Below are 18,475 nucleotides of genomic sequence, written 5' to 3'. Positions count from 1 at the left end.
TCCCACCCTACTGTAAGAACTAAACTCATTTATGTAACTGTACATAAAGTGTTTGAATTCACTAAAGATTCTAACACATAATGTGATGTTAGTTATAAAGGTTCTACATTTTTTTCCTAGTTCATCCACTTACGTTATTACACAGATTTGTATTTCAGTTTTACAAGGATCTTAATCTTTAAATCATTTATCCTCAGATTGCTGTAAAGCAGTCACATATCCATGCTTTACAAAACAAGGAAGCATACTTTGTGAACAGGAGACTAAGGCTAAGTCCATACAAAGTGTGCAGAGCAGGATTTCAGATCTTAATTATTGGGTTATTCTTTTCACTATCGCTATGCTGACTTTCACTTTTATATATGAATATTCATGCATTTTTAGTTTGCAATTTAGAAAGTGGGGACAGAATACAGTGAAAAAAATAGCTAATCATGCTGGAAAGCAATTTTTATTTAATCTGCTTTAAGAAAACCTGAAGAAAGGGTAAGTTACACTGGAAGAAAGGCTTTAAGTAGAGCTAAGATAGTCACTATTATGTAGTTCTGTATATCTTCAAAACAAGACCTAAAAGAAAGTAAACCCTTTAAAAAGACCCAATTACTATTTCTTTCCTTTGCTGTAGATCTGTTTTTGTGTTGCTGATCCATTTTACTCATATTTGGCTTCGTTAATTCCAACTTATTTTGACTGTTTCTTTAGGCAGGTCAATACCCAGGGCAAACACATGCAGGCCTCCAGTATTCTTGAAATATTTTATTATAAAGCACTTCAGACAAACTTTGATTCAAAAAAACCAGTTCTCATCTGTAAAAGGAAACTATTTTAAAACAACATTCATAAAGAAAATAGACTGTTCTTAAGCATCAACTTCAGTTAAAACTCTTCTGTAATGACATCTAAAGACAAAACTGATGGGTCAAAAGCTATTCATTTAATACACACTCAAGAAAGGGAGACTAAGATGTTACACAGACACCATGGAGCATCTTATTGTTGATAATGAAATAGGAACACTTGGTAGTTACTTCTGGCCTGGCAAAGCAGTCCAACATTTAAATATTTTTCAGGCCCAAAAGAGACAAACCATTAACATTTCTCATTCAATAATTAAGCCAGCCCTGGGGAAGGGTTAAATCCACTTCAAAGCATCTATCTAATATGATAAGCTCTTCACTTCATGTACTTCTCCTGTTGATCAGCCAAGATTTTTGCTGAGGATTTGGCATCATAGAAAAGTTCGTTTATTTCTTCGATATGCTCTTTCTCAATGCTGTCTTTCCCATTAATCTTGGCAAGCAGGTTAGCTGGGGTCAGTAACTGCACAGCATACCTGTGACCAAACAGAGATGGATGAATAATTACAGTTCAGTGCACCCCAGTGAACTGAATATACGTAGCAGTAGGAGAGTTGTTAGGAAACAAACAGCTCTAGCAGCAGTATAAAAAGTCTGCAAGACTTACTAGTGTGTACATTCCTTAAAGGAGGAAAGAGAAGGACTACCACTCTTTTTTTGTTAGCACTGTTTTTGACAGACTGTATTATTGTATGGGAGAGGTTTGTCTCACTTCCAAGAGTGAGTTATCCTACAGTGGTTTTAGACCAAGTCATACTTAAAAGAAAAGCCAACTGTGCTCAACTTACCTTAAGGTTGTCTTGGTACCAATTTCCCCTAAATGGTTTAGAGCTTCTTCACTAATATTAATTCCTTCTGTCTGAGCACGAAGTTTTATGATCTGTTGGGATGAACGAGTAAGTGAGGTACCAGCCCAAACAATCAGCATGCTATGCTACTTAGCTTAACATCTGGAAACTGTCAGCTTAGAAATGAGACATGCTGTAAAATGAGATGGTGTGAAGAGTTATCCTGGCGTAACTTACTACTAAACTAGAATTTATAGAATTCTAAGCCTTTAAATAGGCAAATATAATGTTGAAAATTATCACAAAAGGCAGGTAAAGTAACATGTCTGGACTACTAACCCTTAATGATAATTCTGCATGGCTACAGAGTATGTCTACCAACAAGAAGCAGAATATGAGAACTTTACGATGAAATGGAAAAAGTACGCAGGAAGCAAGTGACAGCTGAAGTCTTGTGGACAGCTACACCAGTTAGTAAATTCTGCAGTGTACCATTGCCGCTATACAGCGGAGCCCTACATAAAGCTACGCCCTTCCCTTAGCAGCTCACAACACACTTCTGACAAGAAGATAGTAAAATAAATCAAAAAGTTACTTTCTATGATTCACCTATTCCTGCAAAAAGAAAAAAATCACTAAAAAGAATCTAATCTTTCGAGAACAGTCTCAGGCTTGTACCAGTTTGAAGATCTTCACAAAGTTGGAGTGCAAGATATCACCAATAAGCCTGAGCATATAAAGCTGTAACAAAAGTGGCACAAGTCTCTCGGTAGTGCGTATTACCAGCTGAGTGATAAGGGGCAGACTGGATAATGATGTTGTGTTGTAGTGCTGAGATAACTCTGGAACTGCAAGCCTCACATAATACAGGTATTTTTCACTTTGGCAGCTTTGTAAACAAGATATCAAGAAGCACTTGTTTAAATTAAAGCCATAAAAACGCGCTAGGGGAGTCAGAGTAGGGAACAGAGTAAAAGAGAGGGGCTTGAAATGGCAGGAAGTTGCACTAAGATATTAGTACTGAATATTGGCAATGCTGCTGCAAATCGCAATTTCAGATTGAAGTTTTTCTATCTTTTAGATCACCTAAACAACACCTTCCCTTCATTCAACTGCTTTATTCTTCCCCTGCTAGAAACAAGGTATCTTTAATGCCACATCTTTAACAACCTTTTGTTAAATAACTTTTTATCTAGCAACTTGGTAGAACCAAGGATCAGGACCCAACATTAACCCAGCAAATAACATCTATGAGCAAGCTGCTATGAAATAGGAGAAGAAGTGTTTATCAGGTAAAATATGTTAGGAACAAAAAGTCCCAGTTATGACCTCTAATATCAAACAGCTGGCACTCATCCAAAAAAGTTTGATTACAACAGTACCTGACTAGAATATGCATAGAAGTGCATTTTCTCCCTATTCTGGTTGCATTAAGGTAACTGCGGGTCTTGCTCTTGGAGCAGTGCTACACAACGGGATTTCTACTTTATCAACACAGAGAAATATTTCGAACTGGTTATGAACAAACTTTCAGTAGATATATGGACAGTTCTTGTGCTGATAAATCAATTGTGAAAGACTAAGGCAAAGAGTCTCACACAGAAACATCAGCAGTGAAAATTTCTTCCTAGCATGAAAGGAAAACGGGAGGAAAAATAGAGAAGTAAATTTATGGATATCTTATTTTTAACCTAAATTTTATTTCGTTAGAAACCAAATTTAATGTAGTAGTTCCTTCTCCCAAGAGAAGTCGTCATTCAAAAGCCTTAATTTAAGGGAAGATGAGGTTATCTGACTATGGGAACATGATTTATGGGACATAATGTCTGGACTCTAGTTTTAGCTTTAGGAAATGTTACTGTAAACACTTCTTTTCCCTCATCCCCGGGGCGAGCGGAAATCATAGCACTTACCCAGCTCTTCTGAAAACCAACAGTTCAGAAACTCTTTAACTGCATATTATCTGCATGATAATACAGCATGCTAGGTAGGTATTATATACAGAAATCTTAACAAAAAGGAACTCAGAGTACGTACTCCTGCTACCCTAACCACACAAAATTCACATACAGTACAGGGAAGTCCAGACAACAGTCTTTAACACCTCCAGACTGAGTAAAAGTCATGCTTTACAATTTGTTTTGTATACAGAAAAAAAGATAATTGTATTATTACATCACTGGGCTGCTTCTACTGTAAGCTATGCCATAATGCTTTAAAGTGTCCTTTTAGATACAAAAAAAAAAAATCATCCTGAGGATGGTTCACAACAGCCATATGTGAAAAGCTCCTCAAACCAAGTGAAATGAAGCTTTGCTTCTATGTTTATATTCGATAAATGCCTCGGCTTCACCGTGGCACTTATCCAGCAGCAGGAGACTATTATCTCCTGACAACGCTCTCCTCCATTGACATTATCTCTTAAATAATACAAAGAATTGACATGATAAACCGTGATGTCTCCTGCATTGTGTCACTTCACGGCACTGAGACGCTAATGAGGGGGATCTTTGACACGGTGCATCATAATGGCACCCAAGCATTATAATTGATACACAATACATTGTGCTGGCCCACAGGAAAAGTTTCAGGCATTCAGAAGTTTATCTCTGCAACGCTTACCGTGCTTACATTCCCAAACTTGACTAAGCATGAAAATCCTCCCAGTTTCAGGAAACAGCCCTAGCAGGTTAAAGCCATAGTACAGGGCATGGAGGCAACAACGCAGTGCACGAAGCCGCACTCCTCAATCCCTCTTATCTCTTACATGGAGGAGCAGCCCAAGGTCTGGCATACCAACTAAAAAAGCACTACCTGCTGGAACTTTCAAACTCTATGGAAAGCACATCTGTAAAGAGATAAGGTCAGATAACAGTTCATGCTATTTCATGCAAGTGAAATGTCACTTTTTTCAGCTCTAGATATGCTTACCAACACAACTCATCAGTGGCTGGAAATCAGACAGAGAAATTCCATGCACAACTTTAACCAGCTTACTGTAAACGGTTACTAAAGCAGCTTGCATTTAGGAAGTGGTAAGCTTTCTGGCACAAACCCTGGTGACCACAAAGTGTCAAACAGTTCTATAGTAACAGAATATACAGAGACATAGCAGTCATCCCAATAGACTAGAATTCCAGGGACTTCTTATAATTTCTCTGAAAATGCTATGCATACCTGTTTCATCTCTTGGGGTGTATACAGCATGGTTCGGATAATCATCACTCTATCCAGCAGGTCCAGTGGTATTCCATGAGGAGACACTACATCCTCAGTGCCTCTGAGAAACCACACAGAAAGAGATCAGATACTATTCTGAGTTCAGTACATTGATTTTACTAAAAACAGTTTTAAGTGACTGCGTATCTACCAGTTTACAGTTCTTGTGTCTTCCCATAGAGACAAACTCCCCATAGAGGCAGGAAATATTCTAATCTGAACTTCATACTGGAGAGCCTGAGGGAAACAAATACTGTTTCTGGAGCTCTTAAACTACCACTCAAGAATACTTAGATGTGGTGCTTTCCTTCATCTTTCCCTGCATTCTATCTTACAATATAGTTTATCTAATGTTCCAAAGTATCTTCCATAAAGGGACAAATCATTCTAAGTTGTTTAGCAGTATCAATAGAAATTACACATACTATCAGCCATTTGGAAAACATCTCCTCTTGTTGAACAAGCCATTACATGGCAGCTTTGGCCATGGTCTTCCTTGGGAAATAAATCAAAGTGCCCTGCAATCATCTGCTGTACTCTTGAGTAGACGGTGTTCTCTCCTCTGAGGAGACAGAGAACTTCCTTCTCTTAGGAAGTTACAGAATCAATGATACTACACTATTAATTTTTTCCCTGACCCTTTTAAGAGCCATCAGCAGGCAAATCAGAGCATTGCTGACTACCTGACATAGTAGCATAGAGTTAAAAGCTTGCTTTTAAGGACTTAATTTAGCAATATCAGATACCACTATTCTATGGAAATCTTCCTTTCTTAAATCGCAGGGTTTTTTCATAACAAGATCTGCAGTGACAGATCTCTATTTGCTTTACTTTAACAAGACAGCCTTTTTACTCCTTTGCAAAGAGCACCCTGCAATGTCCACCTTAAACATTTTTGAAGGGCTTATCACCTTAACTTCTAAGCAATGTAAGCAGAAAAAGATTAATACCAGATGAGCCACTAAGAGGGAAAGGAATAGCTGGTTACACAGCTGAACTAAATCAATTTAAAGAGTAGCAATAATTGCTAATGACAGCTTGTTTAGACATAATTAGACCTACACCACAAATTAGCAGAAGAACTTAAGAATCTGAAAGAGGAGAGCACTTATTACTGAACATGCAAAGAATGCATTGTGTGGGTGCAAAATATTGAAGTGGAAGCACGAACTGGAGTGGAGATGACCTTGGCAAGATTGAAGAATCACAAAAAGCCAGACCAACACTGTAGGAAATAATGAAGGGTAGAGAGGCTGAACTGTGACATGCTTAAACAGTAAGAACAGGACGCTTCAGTCTGGTGTAATGAGGATAGCAAACAGCAAAATGATCCAGAAGAAGCTGGAAACTATATCAGAGGTTTGTAGCCCTGATGCTTTTGATACCCCTAATGCGTAAGCCACAGATGTGTTTAGGTATCCAGTGAGAAAGGTAATTGTTACAGATCACCCAGGAAATCAGACAATTCAGAAGCTGTTAGAGAAAGAGGGATGTGTCAGTGGAAATAAAAAGAGGAATTCCATTCTGCTTTAACTCAGTCAGCCTGGCATTAAGTGCTTGTCCCATCATGAAGCTCACAAGCAGTTCTTGAGCACTGACGCAACTTGTAACACAGGGATTATCACAAGTGTCAGGATCAGAGACAAAAGCCTTCAAAGATTGTAACCGCCAACACAGACAATTCCAAGGCTTATGGACCAATGCAAACTGGAAAATTCAACTTTAGCCATCATACCTGATAACGCAGTTTCCTCTATTTGAAGCAAAGATGACAATGGGGGAAATAGAAGATTCCAGTGCTCGGTGCAGGTATGTGAAACATTCAATATCCAGCATGTGAACTTCATCTACGAAGAGTACCCCTGGAACTAGCTCTGCGATGCCTTGATCAATGTATTTATTTACCACCTTATTTATCTCTCCTCGAAGTTTGTCTGAGAACAAAAAAAAAAACAAACAAACTCTTAGTTGTTTTGCTAGTGATCTATAGGTCTGTAAGAAAGCCTTAAAGCAAGTTAAATTCTCCTTTAATTTTTTCACAGTTTAGTATCTTACCGCCAGAGGGACAAATCTCTGTGATACTACTGTACTGGGGAGACATCTGTGCAACAAAGTATTTCTAAACTGAACTTATAGTACTTAACTGGGGTAGTCTGTTCCCTCACAAGGCTTGTGAAAAACTATGATTTTTGTGGGTTTGGGGAGCTTGTCAGGGGGGGAAGTCTGTTAAGTTTCACATTTTAAACTGAGGTTTGCCAAAGTTTCCAAGCATGACTGAAAAGAACATCACTGAAAGAATAAAACATTGCTACTGTATTTCAGCAAAGTTATGTTTAACTACAAAAAAAAAAAATAGGGCTATATATATTTCTGTAAATATATGGATCTCAAAGCTATGCAAGATATTACATCGATAAATCTGACATTAGAATAAGCAAAGCGACCTCTGGCATAGATGAAATACTTCAAAAGACTGCCATTCAAGTTAGGTATTGAAACCAACTTTGATCTAAATTTAGATGTCACTTACTGAAACACCATTTCTTTCAAAGCAAAAAGGAGAACAGATCTTCCTGTAGATTTTTTTTTTTTTTTTTTTTGTCCAATGATCTGTAGGTAGGAAGAGCAGCAGTGCACTCAGAGCATCAAGTCAAAAGACAGCTGCTATAGAGGTGTCTAAACCAAACCAAGGTTAGAGTCTTTAAAAAACATTTTTCTACTCCATAAAAATGCAGTGTGGTTGTTTCACATAAGCATGTACCCTAACAACATTTTTTAGATTTTCTTTGGTGTTGTTCAGTCTGACTCTTTGTCAAAGTGTGAGCCTCACTCTCTGGCAGCAGTGTTTTGAGAACAGAGCCTGGCACTAGCATTCTAACCTCTGTCTCCCCAGGAAGACAGGTGCAGAGTACAGTACATATTTTATCACTCTATGTGTGAACCAGTAACATGGTGTACCGTCTCCAGCCACTGCAATTTTAGCAGCTGCATCACTGCTTTTTGACATACGAATATTTATGAATAAATACTATGTAGGCATTCATTTAGAGATGGTGCATTAATAACCCTATTTTCAATCCTTTTCTAACTGGCAAGCATATAGGTGATTTTGGTCTAAAAATACCATGCAGGATTCATACCAGTAATTTCAGTTTTCTTTGGCTTCATCAATTGTCCCATCATAGAAAGGATGTCTTGACCACCCTAGGAAAACAAAGTTACAGATCTGCTATGACGTCTTGTAGCGAACACATACCATGAGAATTTTATAAATCAGGAATTGGTTAAAGTTATTTCTTGCAGTTAACTTCATACTTTACATCAGCAGTGGTTGATAATCTGTCAAAGGCTAGGTCACTTCTCTGCAGCAGTATTCTAAACATAATCATTTAGCTCCCTCCTCACCCTTTCTTTAGCCTTGTTCTTTTGGAAAACAACAACAACAAAAAAACCCCAAACTGAGCTATCCTCTTTTAAAAAAACTGTCACAGAGAAGCTCATAAGGACTAAAATTGTCAAGGAACACAGAGACCTGGATTGCCTGCATGCACGGTAAGTGTTCAACCTTTAAACACTGGAACAATTATACTGAGCTTTAAGAGGTTTAAAATCTTGATTTTTATCATGTAAATGATTTTGTTGGAGAAATAATGTTTATTTGAAATGGAGTAGGTTAAGGGCTTGTAGTATCATACTGTAGGGATGCCAGCCTTTGAAAAGAGATACTGCATTGTTAGTGGCTTTTGTTTATGACATAGATGGAATTCCCTCAATATGTTTATGTTAAGGTACAATAGGGAGTAATTCTATTTTCAATTTTTTGCTGCAATATGTTCAGAGCTCTAGTGAAGTCACAAGGAAATTTAACAAGAAGTTATGAAACATTTCTGAAGAAAGCAAGAACATCAACAGAATCCACAGCAGCCATAAATACTTAGTGACCTCTTACCACAGTGCTTGCAGTTTCCATTTCATGGCCACAAAACCAGAAACAGAGCAGAATAAGTTAGTCTGTATTCAAAACTCCAGATAAATAAAATGATGCAGATCTGGCTGCTGCCACTTTAAATCAGTAGGCAACTCTCCTTCTAGAGAGAAAGTAATAATCTCTCTTTTCCTGGTCAAGAGGAGCAGCCCACACTGCTCTTTTTCAGCAGGGAACGGGGCACAATGGTGGAGGGAAGGGGAGAGCTAAGTCCAGATTATGCATTAATTGTGAAGGCAGTGGATCCCAAATATCCATGTGGAAGCTCTGCTATGGCTAGAAGGCTGTTGTCTGTAGTGTTAGGAAATGCACTCTGATAAATACTCCGTGACCAGGTGCCTGAATCCTAACCTACCAACTGCCTCTTTAACCGGCATGGCAGGGCCACTGAAGTAGCCAGCTGCAGCATGACATCCCTCCGGAGAGGACAGGTAGACTGGCCTTCACCGTGTAACACCTACTGCTTTTCCTGTAGTGGAATCTTTGAGGGCAATTTAAGACATCTCAGCTTGCTACCTCTCCTTGATTATTCCAGTAACCATTACATTTATGTAAAATAATTTTTCTGTGCAGACTTCGTCTGTGGAGTCAGATACCTGAGGTCGAGCATTGGCCACATCCAAGTCATGCAGGGTGACATCCTGAATAATTTCCTTTTTCTTGTGCACATCACCCTTTGGCAAGGGAACATATTCTTCAGCTTCAAGGTCAAATTCTGTAGCATAGATATCACACCTGCCTTGCCGCTGAGAAAAAGTAAAGAGAAACCCAGGTATAGAAATAGTTTCAGTGCAAAAACCTTGAGTGACGTGAACTTAATAAAGGGCTTAGTTCACAATTCCAGTCCTGGTAAGCTTCAGATGACAATTCCGACACCCCACTCCCACTTAGCAACAGGCACACCCTATCTACTGATCAAAGCTCAAAAACTCTGTTGAAAAACACCTGATATTTTCAGTGGCAAGAATAGTGCACTCCTTTCTCTCCCCTTCTTTTAACCGTATGCAATTCTTGCTAAAGGACAAATCCAGCAGATTAACTACAGATTGGGAGAACTGTTCAACTCCTTTGTAGGTGGGTGATTTATTATATGATACAAAATATTATGCTCATCCATTAAACAGCAAGTATCGCTGTACACTGCTTTCTAAATCAGATATGAAAAGAATGCTAACTAATGCAGTATTCCCTTCTACATGTATATATCTTGTGGAGAAAATACCACAGCGATAAAAGAAAGATTAAATACACAGCACATGTCAGCCTGAAAATGACTAAAGCCTTGGTTTTTCCCCCCCTTCCCTTAAAGATGTCTTGATCTTACAGAAAAGAAAACTCATCCAGACAGCATCAGTGATAGCTTCCTTGCCAGATGACCTTAATTGTGAACCAGATGACCATATTTTTTCAGTGCAAGAGAGCATTTTCTCCTCAGATAAGGAAAACACTGGGCTCTCTTTAAAACTTCCGTGTAACCACTTCATGTCAGTTAAGGTTAATAAATAGGAGAGCCTTCTGACAAAGGCAGAGAAAGGTCTGCAAGAACACATACACCTGCATAGAAGAGCAGAACTTTTCTTTTACCTTGACGGCTCCACTGTTTGCTTCGATATAAATAACGTCACCCGTTTCCACTCGCTCCTTCTGCAAGCTTTCAAATATGCTTGGGTCCAGCTGGAGACAAGCAAACATCACAGTTGGTCAGAACAGTTCCATATTGTTATGGTAATCAAGGAGAAGAAATTTAGTCTAAAGCTCACTGTCACCAGACAAAATTAAACTGCAACTCCACCCAACAATACCTCTAGGATTCTATAAAGCTGTAACACTTGGAGTAGTGATAGAGAATAAATCTGAAAGAAAATGCACAGAACTTACTTTCTTACCCCAAAAATCTGCTGTCTGAAGGAAGTGATGGTAAGTGCCAGAAACGTAAGGATAATTATACCAGTTGCTATCACAAAATATGCCTTTGTGTAAAGTGACAATGTATTTATACCTAGGAAGCAGCATTTCTCTTGCTTTCTAGCAAAACTTTTCTAAAAAAACCTGGCTATAGCATTGAATTATGCTACTTGATTTCTTGAGTCTTTATCCTCTGTGGAGCTGTGTGAGGGAGAGTGGATGTGGAACGCATTAGATGCTTTTCTTTCAGTACGTGTTTATTCACTTTTGCTCTGCATTTTCTTGTTTGCAGAGTGAACAAATGCAAGATGATACTTAACAACAGATTTCAGTTCTCTTGTACTCTAACTGACAGGGAAATTGAACAACGTGGACGGAGACTTGTACAAGAAAACAAAGGGAAAATGGGTCTGAGCTGGCAACGTACCAGCTCAATTTCCAGTTCAAATAAAATATTCACTAGAGCATACCTCCCCATGTAGAAAGAAGGGATGTGACAGAAAGTAGGCAAGGTTTCCCAAAGCCATCCTCAAAAATTCAGATGAGAATAGAGAAAACAAGATAAACAAGACCTTTCTTACATGTTTGTTATCACGAACATGAATTTATAGCCAGGGTCAGTGTGAGCCTATCACAGACTGAGACAGATCATAGTTCAGACTCCCAATTCAGCCCATTTTTCTGTGGAACTAGAAATGCTGCAAAACTTCTTAAACTCTCCTTTAACTCGTTGAAGACATGCAATTGTGTGGTGCCAAGCAGAAAAATAGGAGGGGTAGGAGGGGCTGCTAACTGAGCAATGAGCTTATCACCAATTAGTAGGAAACAAGACTAACATCTAAATAGTCTACACAAAGCAGAAAAACACACACACTCAGGAGTAGGATAAAGTTGTCTAGCAAAAGAGAACAGCCTCCTGGCGTTCCTGCTCTACAGAGATGGGGATCGAGAGCTTGACGTGGAAATAGAAGTGCTAAAAATAGAAGATATAGATCTGAAATACTTAAGGAAAATTCTGAGACTCAACCATACATACCTTCAACTGTTTGGTTCCCTTTGCAGTTTTGAGTCCTATAATTACGTGGCTGATGGTTTTGCCGTAACCTCCCATTGGATTTTCAGTTTCACATGGAGTTAGTTCTGTGACTTCTCCTTCATAAACCTCCTTGGTCTCTTTAATCCTCAACCCTACAAGAAATGGTTTAGAACAGTTCCAGTACACAAATCAATGGCCATATACACTCAAGAGTCAGCTGCATTACTGACAACAGAATGCAACATATTATTAGGCTACATTACATTGGTGATTTTTAACTTTTAAAAGTAGAAAGATGAATTATTGTTCTATTCTTCAATATTAAGTGCGAATATTCATCCTGTGTCATCAGAACAAGTTCAGCCCAAGTTCTGACCTGCAAAGCAGTTTATTAAAATATAAGAAATAATTTTCTTCTGTTCATTATTATTAGTTCTTCAAGCAAATGTCAGTATCCTCTCTTTTCCCTCCCCGAAAGAGGGTGTTTGCTTGATTTATTCCCCTATGTTAAAGTCAGAGAAACGGATCATCTTCTGAAATTAGTGATACTAATAGAACTGTGAGTTTTACACAATTTCTGGACCATCAGAAAAGCCCTGCAAAGTAAAGAAAAAAGTAACTTCTTTAAAAACTTTATATTTTAGCAACTGAGTTAAAAATAATATATATTGATTAACAGGTATTGTGTTAGAACCTCATAAAATTAAGAAAAAGTTTATAATTTAAAAATTTTTTCAGTTAATAGCAAAAGGTGAGGTAGATAAAATTTAGCAGAAATTGCTCTAATGCAAACTATTTCAAAATCGCTGACGGTGACATCCTTACTCTGTTGTTTTTCAGACAGCCGAGCAATCATCATTGTACGTGGGTATCTTCTATTCTAGTCACAACTCTTGTAATTAACCAAGTTATTTTAAACTGATGAATAACACAGAACTGAAGAGTTTTACGGTTAGTGTTCCAAAGAAAAACCACTATCATCACCACCACTACAATTATGCATATGTTCTAGCTACATAAAAGTTCAAAGAACCCACATCTGAGGAGACTCTATAAAGTATTTTATGAGACACACATGCCATACCAAAAATAATGAATGGGCTGTAACAAGATATAAGGAAGTCATCCTGCCCAGTCTGAGGCTATTAGGACTTTATAAAACTTTCCTTGTTCCATAACTTTTCATTTTTCTTTGAAATAGATCAGACACTTCACCAGTAATCTTGAGTTGCTGATAGGGGAATATAAAGAACTGACAAGTATGAGTCTGTCTCCCTCTACTGGACCCAAATTAAGACTAGGATTTGAAATGTGAGATGTAGGTTAATTGTGGATAACATGGTAATTTCTTGGTAAGAAATGTTTGCTTTCTCTTATTTAGCACCACACAAAAATTTCTATATAAAGTTAATTTCGGTCATTTTAAAAAAATGTTTTTCAGGTGTACCAAAACATCGGACAAAAAAATTAATGAACCTTTGAGTTATAAAATTGACCTAGACAAGGCTGCAACACATAGGCTACACGTGCAAGGAATGTGAAGCAATATGGGAATCTGTCCTGTGAAAGTGCTGGTGCCGAGAACTGGGCATTCACAGGCTTGTTTTTCCTTTTTGTTTTGTTTTTAAACTTTCAGCACAGGCTCTGTTCTGCTGTGAAAAACTGGAAGCCCATTTGTGTTTGGGGTCTATTTTGTGTGCTGCTAAAGCACATCTTCCAGTTTCATTTCACCTGAAAAATAATCCAATTCACATACTCTGAGCCTGTTCCACAACACAAACCAAAGCAGAGTCAGCATGGAGAACCTACAGATTTGCTTCAAAAGTAAAAGCCTCTAATCTAAATTAATGTGCTCACATAGATGCATATGTAGAAAATATTTACATAGAAACATGATCTGAACAAAGGTAATTGATGCTTGAAACTTGCTGCCAATTATCCTTTGTTTTCAAATTAATCTGCATGTACCAACTACAAACTTCATTCTCAAAAGAGTTCTGAAACTTACACAGAGACATCTCCAACTTACAAATCAGAGACACGAGTCTAAGAAAGCAACTGTAGCCTATTTCATGTTTTGGTTCAACAGCACTATATGGAGTTAAACTAGTGCTTGTTTGATTTACCAGCAGTTACAATTTGGAGACAAAAAAACCAGATATGCTATCTAAGTGGCTATTCCAGTAGTTATTTTTTACTGCAACTGGGCTCTAACATTAGCTACTGTGTTCATCCTTGCCAGCTGCCAATATGCTCTGTACAGGATTAATCTCTCTCAGCTGAAGTTTTTTTAATCTGTACAATTCCATCTTCTCATTTTCCACTCTGTCCTTTTGTTTCTTACATATTATAAGCTCTCTACCATACCCTAAACAGTACTTGGCCATGAGACTATGTCAAGTCTGTCACTAAAAGGCTCTCAACAATAAAAATTCTGTAAACTGAGAGTCACTCCTTTTTCCTTATACAGTGATTCGTCCAAACCAGTCAGACTCCATTGTTTTCAAGGAAAAAAAAAAAAAAAAAAAGTAAAAAAAATAATGTTAACACCTCTAATCATTTCTATAAATTGAGGTGGCTAAATCCCCCGAAAGTAAAATGCGTAATATGAGCAACAGATGATGTATACAGAACCTGCTAACAAGGAATTGTACAAAAAGCAAAAAAAAAAAAAAAACCCCAAAACCTAAATGAATACTTTAGGTACTGATTGACATGTGAGCTGAAGCTTCTCTTGCACCCAGTCACAGCTGGCACCGCACTGTGCATACGAAATAATTTTTCTTAAAAATGCACCCTTGCAAATTATTTATTTACCAAGCAGGGAAGCTAAAACATACCTGAGATTTAAACACAACTGGAAAGTGTTGCATTACAATAAATGGTGGTTACTAGTCCTTTAAAATATTTCAAAGGGTTTTTTTATGCTGATAAAAATATTCAATAAAGGTTGCGTTATGAAAATGTGACACAGAATTCAACAGAAAGGAATAAAAGAAGTTCCATCTTTCATTAATACTAATATTTGTTTAGAAGTGTCTCTCTACTGACATTTAGGGAATGCAGGGAACTAACAATGTACCTGGCTGTTAAACCTCAGAGAGTTAAAATACTGCTATCTCTAGAAATGACAACACGGATGGCATAAGTTTCATCTGTTGGTTCAGGTTTCCGAATCTCTGACAGGGAACTTCATCACATCAAGGAAATTTTGCAGACTCCTGAGTCTGTGGCTTCCCTCCCCCAGGCCCTGCCAGCTTCATGGTAACTAGAAGACCAGAGACTACTGAGAGATGCTTTCTTAGAAAAGTCGATGGAATACTTTTGTTTCATTGCAGAACTGAGAGACTTCTTCACCTTACTGCCACCAAATACTCAGTCCAAGGGGAAATATGGTACAGAAACCAGGAAAATTAGCTGTGAATATGTTCAGTACTAAAATCAGTTAGGTTATCTTAGCCAGTCCTCATACAAACAAGGGCCACTTCTGTGTTATTTATCAGCTGTCAGCAGCGGTTAAATATTTTAGATACTCACTGAGGTTGTGTTGCAAATGTAACCAATTTACATTAAGCTTGTAAAAGCACTCTAGAAGTGAGGAAGACATTCAGTTAAAGTATTTATTTTGTCATCATGGAACTTTTTTTGTGCTCGCTGGCACATCAAGTCAGGCTAACGCTGCAATTTGAGAATCCTTAATTAAGACTGTTTGCTTAATAGGGTGAAATCACTAAAATAAAAAGTAGAGAGCATTTTTCTGTCTACAAGTATTTCTGCTAAATATAAGAAACTAAAAATAATTTTTCACTCAGCTTTATTCAGAGTCACAGGCAAAACCAGATGAACCTGGAGGATGAGAAAAGACTCTGGGAAAGTAGAACAAAGCACAACGCAACAATTAAATTATGGTTTATCAACAGGAAACGTTACTGACTCCATTAAGTGTGAAAGAGATTCACTAAATAAAGATCAGCGCTGAAAAAAGAACATGCAATAATCTGAACACCACCATAACCACAGAAAAGTTTTTTTCCTTTTTAGATGACTGGGAAAAAGCAAAGTAAGTATCATGCAAATGTTTAATTACTCTGTTTTTCTGAAACTTACCAATTGCACGTCGGAAGTTTTCCATTAGAACTTCTGTTTTCTTGATCTCAGTGGAATAGACCTCGCTTCCAACCATAGGACAAAAAGGAACTTTACTTCCCAGTTCCTGAGCAATAGCTAAAGCCAAAGCAGTCTTGAAAAAAACAAAGCCAAAACTTACACATTAATTTTTACGAGAATTAACAACGGATTCTTTCTGCACAGTTAACTTTCCTCATATCACCTCCCATATACCAACTATCAATTTAATAGTAAGATTGTTCTGTCTGCAATATTTCTCACATGTAACAACCCTCCTTCCCCTAAAACAAGTTAGACACATAGAAAGTGACTTTTATCAAAGACTTATAAAACACCTTAAAGAAACAATATTATATATTTGAATTTGACAGCTGATCAAATGCTAAAAGCCTTAAATACCACGGGGAAAAAAAAATGAACAAAGCAAAAACTATCTAGGCTTCAAATATAAAATTAAATTCTAAGACTTTTCTTCAGAGACTGTATTAGTTATGCGTTTGGTAACTTACAAGAGGTGGTTTCACACCAACGATGCCTGAACACACCACTGCATACTGCCAGTGTTGATGACATGGCAAAAACCAAAATAGAAAGCTGGAAATCATTTCAATACTTTGATGAAAAAAATTCCAGTAGATGAAAACATGATGTAACCACCACCCTAAAATGGTTTTGGCAACAAATTAAAATAAAATAATTTGGGAATACTTTACTTCACCTCAAAAAAAAAGAAAAATAATACCTTGCCAGTTCCAGGAGGTCCTGCCAACAGCACAGCTCTGCCAGCCATTTTCTTGCTTTTGATTAGTTCCACTATAACCCCACAAGCCTAGAAGTTAAATAAGTATTTATACCGTTAACACAAGTATTGCTATAACAGCCTTTGTTCCAAGATTACTAAGAGTTTAGAAATCTTAAGTTTTGAGAGCCCACTAAAAATAAAGAGGATTTCAATTTCATGCACACAAAAAGAGAGGCAAAATCACAAAAACCTACTTCCTACAATCATTTTATCTGTCAGACACTGAAAAAAAAAAATAGCTAACAAAACCCAGTACAAGAGCACTGACTCCCTTTCCTCTCCTGGAGTTGCATGCATACATAGAGCTTTAAAAAATAAAACAGGAAATAAATTTCTGGCTTCCCAAACAACAGATCAGCTAAAGCACTCGCCTGGATCCAGACACCGGCCAGAAACAGAAGCTCCAATTCCCACTCGCACCAAATCTTTTGACTTTTGGCAGCTTTCACTGCCTTTGATACCCGATTTCCACGCCTAAAGCCCGGGAGCCAGTCCCCTGCCCTTGCCTCCAGCTAATGCAAAAGTAACGGTGCAAGGAACAGCCTCGCCTACCCCCATCGCCTCTCACGCTGCGGGAGGATACACGGAGGAGCCCGCGCAAACGGGACTTGTAAGAGCACCCAGCACAGGCCGGGGCCGGGCCCCGCGCCCGCCGCGCTCACCTCCCGCGCATTCTCCTGCCCCACCAGCCCGGCCCCGGCCGGCTTGGCGGTGCCGCTCTCGTCTAGCCCCAGCCCCTTGACATGGCTGTGGGCGGCGATGCGCTGGGTCTTCGAGGTGCTCTTCACCTCCTCGATCTTCATGGCGGGGCCGAGCCGTCCCCAAACACCCGCGATCGCCACACGCGGCCCGCGCGTTACCAAGGCTCCCGGCGCGCGGCTGCCTCCGCCCGCTCCGCCGCCCCATTGGCCCTTGTGACGGCGCTCTCGATACTTACTGGACGGCACGCATGCCAGTCACCGCCAGGGAGTGCATTTTTTTAGGGTCCGTCGAGCCCATTTCCGTGTGCGCTGCTTCAGAGAGGGCCCGGCTGGGTGCAGGCGCCGCGGATGAGTTGGGCCGGGAGGAGGCCCCCCTCTGTGGGGCGGCGAGCACAGGCCGTGCGAAGCCCCTTGTTCTTGGCTCGGCGGGTTTCTTGGCCCTGCATCCACACAAACCCCTTCTGCCTTCATTGACTCTGGTTGGGGGTCGGAGCCAGTGCTTCTTTCTCCCCTCTGGGAGCCCTGAGTGCCTCCTGGCTCGGTGTTGGGTGCCCCTCTCCCCCGGGCACTCGGGTGGGCCAGGAACCGTGAGCTGTGCTTTCTGCTGAGTTTAGCTTGCAAAAGTAAGTTGAGGCTTTCCAAGGGTGCTTTCTAAATCCTCATCAAAGAAAGAGTAAGGGTGACCTACTCCTGAGCTTTGACCTACTGAAATGAGGAAAAATACTCCACCCTCTCAGCAGGCAGCTTCATGGCCTCGCAGACCTCACCCTCGTTTCCTCAGGTCTGTGAGGCTGCAGCTTTTAGGCCGTTAAACCTCCAGGTGTAATTGTAATTCTGCTGCACCCTTTATGTAGTGTTTACATGGAGATCACTCACAGTGAAATTTAGATGGGATCTGGGAACCTGCAGTTCCAGTGACTTCTTGTTTGTACATTTTGGGATCTTTCTCCAAAAAAAAAAAAAAAAAAAAAGAGAGAACTCTCTTCCCATGGATATGCAGTGTTTTCTGTGTTTGATTGTAACACTATGGCTGTGTCTGCAACGCTCAAGGCCA

General features: G+C 39.1%; 1 protein-coding gene across 1 annotated transcript; it reads right to left on the bottom strand.

The window, feature by feature from the left end:
• Positions 1 to 736: 736 nt before the first annotated feature.
• On the bottom strand, positions 737 to 17,600 carry RUVBL1 (RuvB like AAA ATPase 1). The gene is made up of 11 exons (XM_086755777.1): positions 17,383 to 17,600; positions 16,661 to 16,747; positions 15,898 to 16,030; positions 11,791 to 11,942; positions 10,434 to 10,523; positions 9,446 to 9,595; positions 8,005 to 8,068; positions 6,600 to 6,798; positions 4,823 to 4,925; positions 1,646 to 1,737; positions 737 to 1,333 (listed from the first exon to the last, which is right to left on the bottom strand). Exons 1-11 carry the CDS (start codon positions 17,521 to 17,523, stop codon positions 1,174 to 1,176), a joined length of 1,371 nt encoding a protein of 456 aa, XP_086611903.1. The 5' UTR covers positions 17,524 to 17,600; the 3' UTR covers positions 737 to 1,173.
• Between the last annotated feature and the right edge of the window lie 875 nt (positions 17,601 to 18,475).

Source organism: Chlamydotis macqueenii, chromosome 10 (assembly GCF_036417535.1).
Source record: "Chlamydotis macqueenii isolate bChlMac1 chromosome 10, bChlMac1.mat, whole genome shotgun sequence".
NCBI classification, from domain to species: domain Eukaryota; kingdom Metazoa; phylum Chordata; class Aves; order Otidiformes; family Otididae; genus Chlamydotis; species Chlamydotis macqueenii.
This window is presented reverse-complemented; position numbering and strand designations above follow the sequence as displayed.

Coding starts and splice junctions, on each gene's coding strand:
- RUVBL1 (XM_086755777.1), bottom strand. CDS start 17,523: ATGAAGATCGAGGAGGTGAAGAGCACCTCGAAGACCCAGCGCATCGCC. Junction 16,031..16,660: donor GACCTCCTGGAACTGGCAAG/GTATTATTTTTC, acceptor GTTTTTTTCAAG/ACTGCTTTGGCTTTAGCTAT. Junction 6,799..8,004: donor AAAGAAAACTGAAATTACTG/GTATGAATCCTG, acceptor TTTTGTTCTCAG/ACAAACTTCGAGGAGAGATA.